Source organism: Syngnathoides biaculeatus, chromosome 16, assembly GCF_019802595.1.
Source record: "Syngnathoides biaculeatus isolate LvHL_M chromosome 16, ASM1980259v1, whole genome shotgun sequence".
In the NCBI taxonomy this organism is placed as follows: domain Eukaryota; kingdom Metazoa; phylum Chordata; class Actinopteri; order Syngnathiformes; family Syngnathidae; genus Syngnathoides; species Syngnathoides biaculeatus.
The window spans coordinates 24,911,598-24,922,746 of record NC_084655.1 but is presented as its reverse complement, the minus strand read 5'-3'; the positions used below and the strand labels follow the sequence as shown (position 1 = coordinate 24,922,746).

The window sequence follows — 11,149 nt, the reverse complement described above, 5'->3', positions numbered from 1 at the left end:
GCGTTTTGAGATGATTTCTCTTCTTCTCTTCTAACCAGTACAAATGGCAGGTTGATTCCCAAAAATGAAAAGTCCAATAAGACAACAGCAAATGTTTGTTTGTTTTTTTTCCCTCTCCCGCAAAGCTTTTTTTTTCCGTAAAAGGGCCATCTGTCATTGTCAGCAAATATTTTCCAACATTTTATTCAGTCAAAGAACGGAAATCAACATTAGAAAGAGGCAGCGATATATTGTACTTTTTTTTTTTTTTTTTTTGGAAGGAAAACAAGAAGAAGAAGAAGAAGAAGAACATTCCTGCTTGAATTTTCACTGAAGCATTTCCAAGCCAATTTGCGTTGCGAGCGCCACCTTGGGGGGGCTTCCAGTACGATGCCGCTTTCGTGACGGAGGAATTACGGACTGGCCTCGGCGTCCACGTGCAGCCGTGCAGAATACGGCAGCCGCTCGAGGGCCAGAGAGGCATTAAGCTCAGATTTACAAGTATGAACGTGTCCTCCCTCGCCGCTAATCTGGTATTTGAACGCTCTTACGTAACGTCAACACGCTCACTCGCGCTTGAGCGAGGGCCGTTGCGCCGTCTTTCCCGAATTTGCGGCATTCGCCGAGGCTGGCGCGCGAAATGTGGCCGGCGCTTCCACGTGGACGACGACGACACGACGACTGCTAATTCCCGTGCCTCCTGAACGCCTTGTCGCCGCCGCTTTGCGCTTCAACGCGTCCGACCGAGGAAGAATGTTCCAGGAAAAAACAAAAACGTAGCGAGGCACGAAGACGCAACGACACAAACACACACACGCGAGGCCTGATTTACGCAGATCGCGGCAATAGTTTGCTGAGGTGCCGGATAGGGGGCGCTACATTGCCTTGTACGGGCGTCCAAATCTCTAAAACGCTTTTGCTTTTCTTCTGAACCGTTTGGCAAATTTCAAGGGATGGAAAAGAAAAAGAAAAACGCAAAGGTCCAAACGACGTCGTTGAAGATCTTTCACTTTCCACTCTCTGTCTTCTTGTTTTTTTGGATGTGATTGAAAATGGAAGGTGAAGCATCCCGTTCCGTTCCGCCTTTGGCCGTCGTCGCGCACGACGAACCGGATGGCCCCGAAGACGCCAGAAACCGCACAAAACCACGTTTTGCGAGGCGTCCGAAAACGACTCCGCGTGGGTTCCGTCCACGGAGTTGAAATTCCTGCAACTTTTCGGAGCCACACTCTACACGGACATCCGGACACCCGAATGCGTCCTGAGGTTGAAAGCGGTTTTGTCCCGGGTGATCCGACCCCACGATTGGGCTGCCGTATTTTTTGCTTTTGGAAATTCAATTCGACGGATCCCGTTGGATGGAGTCCTCCTCCCGGAAGTGGCCAAATTTTTTTTTTTTTCTATTTGGGGGAGCAATCGAGTATGCCCCCCCCCCCCCGAAGCACGAGTAAATCAGGCCCGGAATGGATGGAATCTTCTCCGAAAGGTGAATCTTTGGGAGAGAGCGCACGAATATGGAGATGCGTGTCTTCTTGGTTGCCGGTGGATTTTTAGGAATCGAACGCGCGGTCCTCGCATATCTCCAGAGGGGCTTTGGTGGCGCCGCCGAACACCTCCACGTTGGCGTCTATCCAAGGGACCACGTTGCCGGGCATGTACGCCGAGCAGTTGGCCAGGCCCGCGATGTCCACGGGCCGCAGGACCCGGTCCCACATGTTGAAGTGGCTCAGCTCCCCCACGAAGGCCTGCGTGGCGTCGAACCGACCGCCCACGACGTCCTTGGCGGGCAGACGGACAAGCGCAACTTTAGCCGGGTTGATGACGCAAACCGAGACAAACGTCGGCGCGCTTCTTTTGGTTCGGATGGAGAAATCAATGACGACGTGGGATTAGTTTCACGGCCGCGGGTGCGGGTGTCCGTTTTTGAGTGGGGGGTGAAAACGACAGCGGTGACTTTGGACCCGGTGATCTCGATTCATGTATTAAAAACAGGGCCAGGGCACGAAAGCACACGATGGATTGTTTCAAGCGTCGCGTATGCTAACGTCAACTTGACTTTAGCATGCGCTGCAAAGCCGTTAGCGCGTTCCTAACACTGCTCATTTGTTTATCTATCGGCAATCTGTTGTTATGTAGCATGCATTCGATATTTTGCTGACAAGAATTCTCCACAAGTACACTACTCGTCAAAAGGTTCTCCCAAAAAACTGATTGTGTGTATTTAATGTATCTGTAAGTTCCAGTGTAGCGATGTACACGGTCTGAAAATGAACATTGCGCTTACATTTTGGAGAGCAAAAAAAAAAAAAAAAACCCCGAAATGATTCAATTCAAATGTATTGCACGATTCATATCTGGCTACTTGTGGTACCAGGAGCAGACTTTGACGATGGCTGCTTTGGGAGACATTTAGAAGAATTTGACGGGGGGGAGGGGGGGGGGGGGGAATCCTCACTCTGAGACTTTTGTTTCAAAATCAGAGTTTTTGTTTCCTTTCAGCATTGAACTCCCTACACGAGTCAGATTGCGCGCGGCCGCCTCCCTCCCAGCGAAGCCAAACGTCATCCGACGTGGACCTAACGCCATTCCAGCCAATGAATCTTTGCGTTTACCCGTTTACGAGATGACGTTCAAAGTCGATCCTAGCAGCAGGCGGAGGAGGTCAAACTCCAAAGGAAGAGAACGGCGGGCGGATCTTTCTGAGGTTTGGAAAAAGAGGCGCGGACGCTCACCTGCTCCTGACCCAGAACGATCACCCCGCCGGGTTTAATGGGGTGCCACGGGGCCAGGTTGTCCCCGGCGCCGAGTCGCTCGCCGTCCTGGTAGGCCTCCCAGAAGCCGTCCCTGGTGGTCCAGGTGATGCAGATGTGGTGCCAGCGCCCGTCGCTCACCGAAAGCGGGAGCTGCGCCACCTGCGCGCCGGTCCGGAGGGGAGAGAGAGAGAGAGAGAGAGAGAGACCTCGGCTTAATCGCGACGGTGACCCAATTCTCCGGATCAGACGCTCCGATATCAAAAAGGTGCGCAGGAACTTTCAAAGCGGGCCAAGGAGCCAGAGGCCGACGGAGAGCTAGAATTACGTGCGTAGCGCAGTCGACAGGGGGCGCCGTCTTACTCTCTTCTCAATGAACTATCTCGAATCCAAGCTCTTGTTTTCAAGTTTGAAGGAGCACGGTTACATATTTTGCCTTCAGGTGTAGAAAATGCACTGGAGAATTATTCGCACCTCCAAAATCAGGAAGAAAATTCTACCCGTGTATAATGCGCACCGTTGCCATATTTTGCTTGTTGTGACAAAGTCATCGGTTGCTTCTTTTTGTTGTGTCGTTAATGTACGACGCCCCCCCGAGACGAAACCGACAAATCCTCGGCCGGCGACGAGTTTGCTTAGCCGCGCAGCTCTGCTTACTGTCCGTGGGTCTCGGGAAGGGTCGTAGCGCATTAGAAGCGAGCGGAACGGTCCAATTCATCGGGCCCTGGTTCTGTGGTGACTTTCTTTTCTTTCTCTTTGTCTTCTCTCGAGGGTCTGACGCTGTCTGAGCCTCCAAAAGCTTTTCTCGCTTTGGATTTATTTTATTTTATTTTTTTTCTGATATTTTCCGGCCTTCCTCTCATCTGCCTGACTCGAGCGCATGTTTAATGCATGACGGATGGAAGGCAGTCCAAAGACCCGAGTGCGCCTTGGCAGTCAGTCCCGATGTAAGCAAGACATCCTTCCCTCGCTCTCGCTTTCGCTCCGGTACGGGGAAACCATCTGCTAAAAAATAAATATGTAAATAAATAACTCAAGCTATCCAGTGAAACAAGCAAATGAGCTCGCCTGGTTTCATATGCGCTGTATAGCGTCGTGTTTAATATTTGCGTGTATCGCTGATGCTGACGTTCATTCGCACTCCTTTGTTTAATTCTGCTCGCAAAATCGCTTTCTGGCTGCTAATAATAAAAATCATCATAATAATAAAAAAAAAAAAAAAAAAAACCCAAACACAAATCAATTTCAATTTGCTGAAGGACAATTTAACGCCTTTTGAAAGACATCATACAAATATTTCCATTTCCATTCCGTGACCGAGATGATACGAATCCTCGGCCACGTCGCCGATCCCGGGCTGTCGGTTTTCCTCATCGGTGGCACGGCGGGCAAGTGGAATGAGCGTTGGCCTCACAGTCAGTGCTGAGGACCGGGGTTCGAATTCCGGTCCCCCGCGGCCGCGCGGCTTTTCACCGGGTGGGCCCCCAAAACGTGCAACGTTAATCGGAGCCTCTCAATTGCCCCATCGGTGTGATTGTGAACGCGGCTCTTGTCCGTCTCCGTGTGGCCCGCGATTGGGCGGCGACCGGTTCGGGGTGTGCCCCGCCTCCTGCTCGATGTCCGCTGGGATGGGCTGCAGCACTCCCGCGACTCTGGTGAGGATAAGCGGCTCAGAAAACGGACGGACGGATGGTCAAGGGGAGGTTGCTGAGTCACATGACAATTTGGGATGTGCATTTTCTCGGACCCGCTCTCTTCCTTCCGCATCATCAAGTCGGGCGGCGTGGACGGCGCCCTGCCGCAAATCCACAATTGCGAAGCTTTCAGCTGCCAAACGATGCTCCCAAAGGCCCACCTTTCATTGAATGAAGCTCCTCAACGGACTCCGAACGGGAGATGATTTGGTTGCGGGGTCTCGCCTATGAATGGAGGATACGGAGCCGTCCCCAAAGCCCCCAACTGACCAATTTGCAAGCGTCCATCTTGTGCATGTGCAAGATGAACGTTTCAAATTCCCATCAAGCCATCCATCCATTTCCTGACGAGGGTCGCGGGAGTGCCGGAGCCTGTTCCGGCCCTAACCAGGCAGGAGGCGGGGCACACCCTGAACCAATCGCAGGGCGCACAGAGAGAGATGACGGGGCAGTTTCGAGTCTCCGATGAATGCGATCACGTTTCTGGGACGTGGGACGAAACCGGAGTGGTCAACGTGCAAACTCCACACGGGCGGGACCGGGACTCGAACCCGGGTCCTCAGAACCGTGAGGCAGACGCTCGACAGCTGCGTCAGCGTGCGATGCCCAAATGTGTTCAAATGCTTATTTGTATTTTCTCAAAATATTTCCGCACTTGAAACGACGACTGCGCATCTTCTTATTTTTGTTGGATTATTTCTTGTCAGTGGTCGAGCTCGATGCGTTTTCCTCCGCTGCGTCGCGCGACGTTGGGCTCGCTCGTGACGGAAAGAATTAGCGGGCCAACGGTTACGCGAGTGCAGCGGCTCTCTTAGTTTCGCGAGAGGGGGGGCGGGGGGGGGGGAATCAGGACGGAGGCTCAGCAATTCTCCAATGAATTGGCCTTGTTGTGCAGCCGACGCGGAATGTAGGTCGGCCGCGTGAAATGTTGATACGGCGCTAATGAAATAATCGGCGCATCTCCTTCGCCGAGCGGCGGGCCCACCTTGTCGTTGACCAGCAGCTCGATGGGGTTGTTGCCCCACTCGATCAGCACGATCTCGTTGGCCTGTCCCGGCACGCCGTACGAGAAGGGGGTTCCGATCCCGGGGCCGGCGCCGGACTTGAGCCACATGCAGACGGTGAAGGCGTACATCTCGGGGAGGCTCTTCTTGATGCGTCCGAACAGGTAGTTGGTGCGCAGGGACAGCGACACCTTGAAGTCCTCCGGCGACTTGAAGGCGTTGTTGTCTGCGAACACGTTTCATCAAAACCTCGTCCCGACTTCAGGCTTCCTTTGACTTTCGCTACCTTTCATTAGGCGCGTCGACATCGAGTATCTGATCAATACTAGCCGATTCCGTAATTCCGCCCTGGCGCGCAACAGGCGCGCTGCGTTCCTCCTCCCGTCATTTCCTGTCGGATCATCGTTTGTGACGTGAAGCCAAAGTGGCCAAAATTTCCATCGAGAAGGAAAGCGTGTGGACGCGCCGATTCATCAATGAAGTCGCGTTCGGTCCTTGTGTTCCGTCCCGATTCTTAATTCTTCCCCCTCTTCAGATATTTGTGTGATTTCAGCATGACGGAACCGCTTTTGGGGAAGGCCTTCTTTCTCTTCTTTGGCACCTCAACACGCTTTAAAATCGCAAAATGTTGCCGTCGCTAGGAAAATCACAGTCGCCCAAGTTAAGAATTTCAAAGAAGTCCGTAAGTTGTGCTCCCAAAAAGTTTGAGTGAGCATCGTGACGGCGGACTGGGAGCGAGTAGAAGAACTCGCGTCGTCTACAAATTCATATTTTACGAGGAGTGAGTCACAGCTTGAAATGATTACGCCGTCTTAGCTACAAAAAAAAAAAAAAAATAGGCTGCAGGGGTGAGAAAGAAAATGGACTCGACGTGATTATTGTTTGAAGTGGACGTGTTTATGTATTATTCGCCTGGACCGAATCGATAATCGATCGTCGGGATCCCCTCCGACGTCGTGGCAACTGGCAAAAACAAACTCAAACTTGTCGTATGGCTTCACATCACCCCATTATCATGCGAGGAGTTACCGAGCGAGCGACATCGTCAACTTCTTCGACAGCCGACTTCAAATTCAACTTTTGACGCGCTCCCGATTTTTTTTTTTTTTTTTTTTTGCCAGACCAATTATTATTTTAATGCGTGCGTCAGCCGCAGTACTCTCACCAGGCTGCGCTAGCTGCACATCTGCTGCTGACCAATGCCGGCCTCTCGCGCCATTTGCACAATCGACGCGATGTCGCGCCGCTCGTCTCAACGGCCTTTGCGCGATGCTCATGGCGCTTTTAGCCATTTCAAGTGCTCCAAACGCCATCTTTTGGACCGTCGCTGCACGGTTTTCGGGGTACCGCGTGCGTCCAAGTAGCAGCCGTGCGAAGGGTTAGAAAGCCACTGGCCCGTCTGCGGCGGTTCTCTTACTTCTCTCCAGCTCGGTGATCCTCTCCAGGAGCGAAGTGAGCGCGTTGTCGGTGCGTTGGCGATGCGCCGCCGTTTCGTTGTACAGCCGACTCTTCTCCTCCTCCAGCTCGGCCACCTTCCGCAGGAGCTGCGTCTCCAGGAGCCCCAGACGGCGGCCCAGGAGCTCCCGCAGCGGCGGCGGCAGGGGGGCCGGCGGCGGAACGCCCCCCGCCGACCCGTTTGTGCCGGGGACGTGCAGAGTCTGCTGCGGGTGGGGGGGAGGGGGGGCAAACTTGTTCAAATGTATCTACGGACGGGGGATGACGCTCCAAACAACCACAGCTGAGAAGAAGGGGGTGGGGGGGGGGCGCATCGTGGACAAAAACTGGCAACATCCGAGCTTACCGGTGGTGCACTCGCTGATTTTTTTTTTTTTCCCCATCCCGCCCATCTGATTGGTTCCCGTTTGAAGAATTTGATTAATCAATCGGAATCCCATCAAAAAGTGTTGTAAATCGCATGCAGCCTCATCCTCATCGGCACAATTCTCGCAAACAGCTCAAGCCGCAAAAGACGGCGGGCCGCTTCCATTCCTGTTCACTTGAATTGAATCAATATCCACTGCGGAGCCAAAACCTCAGCGTGAAATGTTCTTAGTCGTCTTCCAAGTGTAAAAAGACAACAACCACACTTACTTTTCAGGTATTTGTACTTGGAGGTGACGGAGACTTTGAGGTTCACGAGATTTGCCGATCAATGCGACTTGTTTTCGAGTTTCCTTGCGCCTTTGATGGGTAACGCCCGTCCGTCGTTGAAATACTAACGCCGAGTCGTCCAATGATTTGATTTTCCAAAGCAAATTTTGTGGGCCGTGCCGTTCGCGCTGCTGATCAGATTCTCTGAAAATCATTTTGGCTCGTTGCTGCTGCAGTTTTTCTCCAGTATGCTCGCCGGTCGGCTGTGGGGCCTTCCCGCTCGACGTTTTCCCGTTTTGCAAATCTGCTCTCGCGTCTGCGTCCCTTTCAGATTAAAATCTAAGCACGTGTCAAATGCGTCGGCCTGAAAAGAGGATCACAAAAACACGCCGGCGCCAACCGTTAAGTTTGCCAATAAGCCGCAATCAATGTTTTGTGCACAAACGGATCTCGTTTTGCCGAAGGACCCCCGCGAGGCGTGAATTGCGGACGCGCGCCGGGCCCTGACCTCGTTACGACGAACGGCGCCCGGCTTTCCTGACGCGAGCGAACCCCGACATCGCATTTGGCTTGCCCCCCCCCCCCCCAGTGCTTCAGCAAGTCCGTTTTTTAACAAGCGGGCTCGGAGGAACTGTTCAACCCCATCCATGACTGCGTCACTTCCAGTGCGCTTCAGAGATTGACACGTGTGATTCCTTTGAAAGTCCCGTTTTACGCTCGGAGGTGCCGCAAAGTTTTTGTTTCTTTTCACCAAAAAAGCTGCGGCGAGAACGGAAGCCGGTTTTGTTTGTGCAGCCAAAGACGAGAGCGAGCCCTTCGCGATCTTGCGACGGGACACAAAATGGCGGCCGGCAGTCCAACTTTTGCATTTTCACAAGATTCAGGTCTTGCTTTGGACATTTTTTTTTTCTTTTATTTTCCATCTCATTTGTGTCACGTTTGTCTGCAGCCTTGTCAGTCGTGCGCTAGTTTTGTATAAAATTCATGAAACGGAAGCAATTTTTGGCACGGGACGTCGCGGCAGTGTTTAGCACGCCCGCCTCGCAGTTGTGAGGTTTGTGGTTTGAATCCAGCCTTTCAAGTTTGCACGACCTCCATGTCAAGAAGTGTACTCGACAAGGTTTGCGACTGGCCGGCGACCGGTCCGGGGTATCTTACTCCAAGTCTGCTCGCATCGGCTCGATTTTAGTGAATGGAGGGCTAGATTTGCAAAATTTCGCGTGCGTGTCTGTCGCGGTGCACCGTGCTCCTCGGCTTCGGGGGCGGGGGGTGGGGGGGGGTCTAGAAACGCCCCTGCGTGTAAGCGTCTCCAAGCAACACGCAAAATGCTGTCAGACATTTACGCAGCGGCGTCCGTCTTACCTCCAGGCTCTCCAAGCGCCCTTTCAAGCTCTGCATGGTCTTGCCCAGCTGGTTTATGGTCTCGCTGGGGTCCCGGGGCAGGTCCCCCATGGTGTTCTTGCCTTGCTCCTTCCTCCTGGAGCCGGGACCCCGAGACTTGGCCGGCTGCTGCGCCGTGTCGTCGGCCGCCGCCGCCGCCGCCGCGGTCGCCGCCGCCGCCTCGCAGCGCGCCAGCTTGGAGTTGAGCTCCTTGATGGTGCGCTGCTGGCTGCCGATGGTCTCCTTCTGCTGCAAGATGGTCTCCCGCAGACGCACGACGGTGGCGCGCAGCTCGTCCTCGGCGGGGCGGCTCGTCCGCGAGCGCTCGCCCGTCGGGGCGGCGCCGCAGCCCGCCTCGGCGCCCGGCGGGATGGCGTTGCAGACGAAGCGGTTCCCCGCGGCGGCCGACGCGGCGTCCTGGCTCAGGACCCACCCGAGCAGCCGGAAGAGCGCCAGCAGCTCGCACAGCATCCTCGCGTTCCCCGGCATCAAAACCGCGAAAGCCGCGACGGGCAACTTGGCGCCAACGCGCGCTCGCCCCTTCCGCTGCTCGAACGGGAGGAGTCGCAAAGGGGTCGTCCGCCCGCTCGGGCGTCGCTCATTTAGAGAACTCCGCTGCGGAGGTTGCCCACAAGTCAAAGGCAGAAGAAGATCCAGCAGAGCGCGTCCGCTCGCTCCGACGCCACCGAGTCAGTGAACACGCAGATGACGGCGACCGGGAGGAGGAGGAGGAGGAGGAGGAGGAGGAGGAGGAGGAGGAGGAGGAGGCGTGCGCTCCATCATGCATCCCTCCATTGGGGGGGGGGGGGGGGGGAACCAACGATAATAATAATAATAATAATTGTGCAGTGGAAAAACAACCAAAGTGCTTCTTTTTGCTTGTTTCCAAACTCGAGATTGGCCACTTCTGACGGTCATGGACGCTCTCGGCTTTATTTCAAGATACGTCAAACCATAGAAAAGTCTTCCTGGCCGCTAGTTGGCGTCACACTCTGGCAGTTCGTTCGTTGTGTTCGGCCAAATTTGATCTTTCAAAAGTCCGAGTGGTACCTGTACGTCCTGCGAGTACTCAAGAGTACTTGCACTGATGTCGGTCGAAAAAAAAAAAAAAAAAAAAAAAAAGAAAATGCGTGTGAGCGCCAGGATGCGAGTCGTGGCCCACAGCGGCGACTGCACGTACATTTGACTTCCATCAAGTTTTGTTTTGAAATGCCGCCAATCGCATCCCCGCGCGACCAATCGGCATCCCCGTCAAGCCCGCGTTGGTCTCGGCCGGCCTTCGTCGTCACAATTTTCGGGTTTTGCGGCGCACGCGGCCTCCTTTCGTGTGGTTACGAGTGGCCACGTTTAGAAAAAGAAAACATTTGTCTCACGTCGGCTCCGTAAATGACAACATTGCAGCAATTGACAAGATTAACAGGGACAAGGAAATTGTATTTGCAAAAAAAAGAAAGAAAGCCGAGGCTTCTACCTGTGCGGCATTTTCATTCGGTGAGAAGAGAAACTTGTTTCTATGACAATTCCCCAAAAATAAAAATATAAATAGTGAGGAGAAGCAGATTTGCTTGGTTTGGCAGCGTTGGTTCCATTGCAAAAAACAAAACAAAACAAAACAAAAAACCGCAAACGTTTTGGCTTCTTGAAAGACTCTAAATTGTCCATAGGTGCGACGCCAAGTTCGGTTCGCTCCTGAAGCTAATCCGTAATCCGCCGCTTTCCAGCCGAGGCGCGACTCCAGCGCGTGACGCAACGCTGACGAAAGCCGTTCGGCTCGCGCGGCGCCTGCCCTTCAAAAGGTGCCGAAATCGCCGCAGGTCCGTCGCGCGAGTGGCGCCGATGCCGCTCGCTCGCGAGAGGCTACGACAGGTGACCGATCGGCGGTGTGATGTGGAGAATTTCGCCGCTGTGGCCAAAATGGCCGAATCCCTCAGCTTCGCTTCCGTGTGAAAGTGTGGCCCCCGTTTTTCGAGGACCAACCCTCTCCAAAATGGAACGGTGGCGAGACGCGTGCGGCCGCCCAAAGTCCGGACAGGGAACGAGAGATGGGGTCCGTCCGGGCCGTCTCCACGGCAACCTTATCTCCGACTTTCCGACCGGCGAGCTTCAAAGTTTCTCCGCCTTTCATGCTGCAACCGCTGAACTCGTTTAATCCGCTTGAGTCGCGAGGGCTTCGGAAGTCGGCGGGGATGGAAAGCTTCTCCCGGCCGGCTCCATCAAACGGGAAGCATTTCAACGCGGCACAAGTGCACAA

At 54.0% G+C, this 11,149-nt stretch overlaps 1 protein-coding gene across 2 annotated transcripts; it reads right to left on the bottom strand.

Annotated features, from left to right (window-relative positions):
* Positions 1 to 265: 265 nt before the first annotated feature.
* LOC133514018 (neuronal pentraxin-2-like) lies at positions 266 to 9,646 on the bottom strand. Of its 2 annotated transcripts, none has more exons than XM_061845229.1 (5): positions 8,881 to 9,646; positions 6,845 to 7,088; positions 5,409 to 5,653; positions 2,712 to 2,891; positions 266 to 1,757 (listed from the first exon to the last, which is right to left on the bottom strand). In XM_061845229.1, exons 1-5 carry the CDS (start codon positions 9,385 to 9,387, stop codon positions 1,530 to 1,532), a joined length of 1,404 nt encoding a protein of 467 aa, XP_061701213.1. In that variant the 5' UTR covers positions 9,388 to 9,646; the 3' UTR covers positions 266 to 1,529. The 2 variants fall into 2 exon arrangements, with proteins under 2 accessions (XP_061701213.1, XP_061701214.1); XM_061845230.1 differs by having other exon boundaries at positions 6,845 to 7,085.
* Positions 9,647 to 11,149: the final 1,503 nt, after the last annotated feature.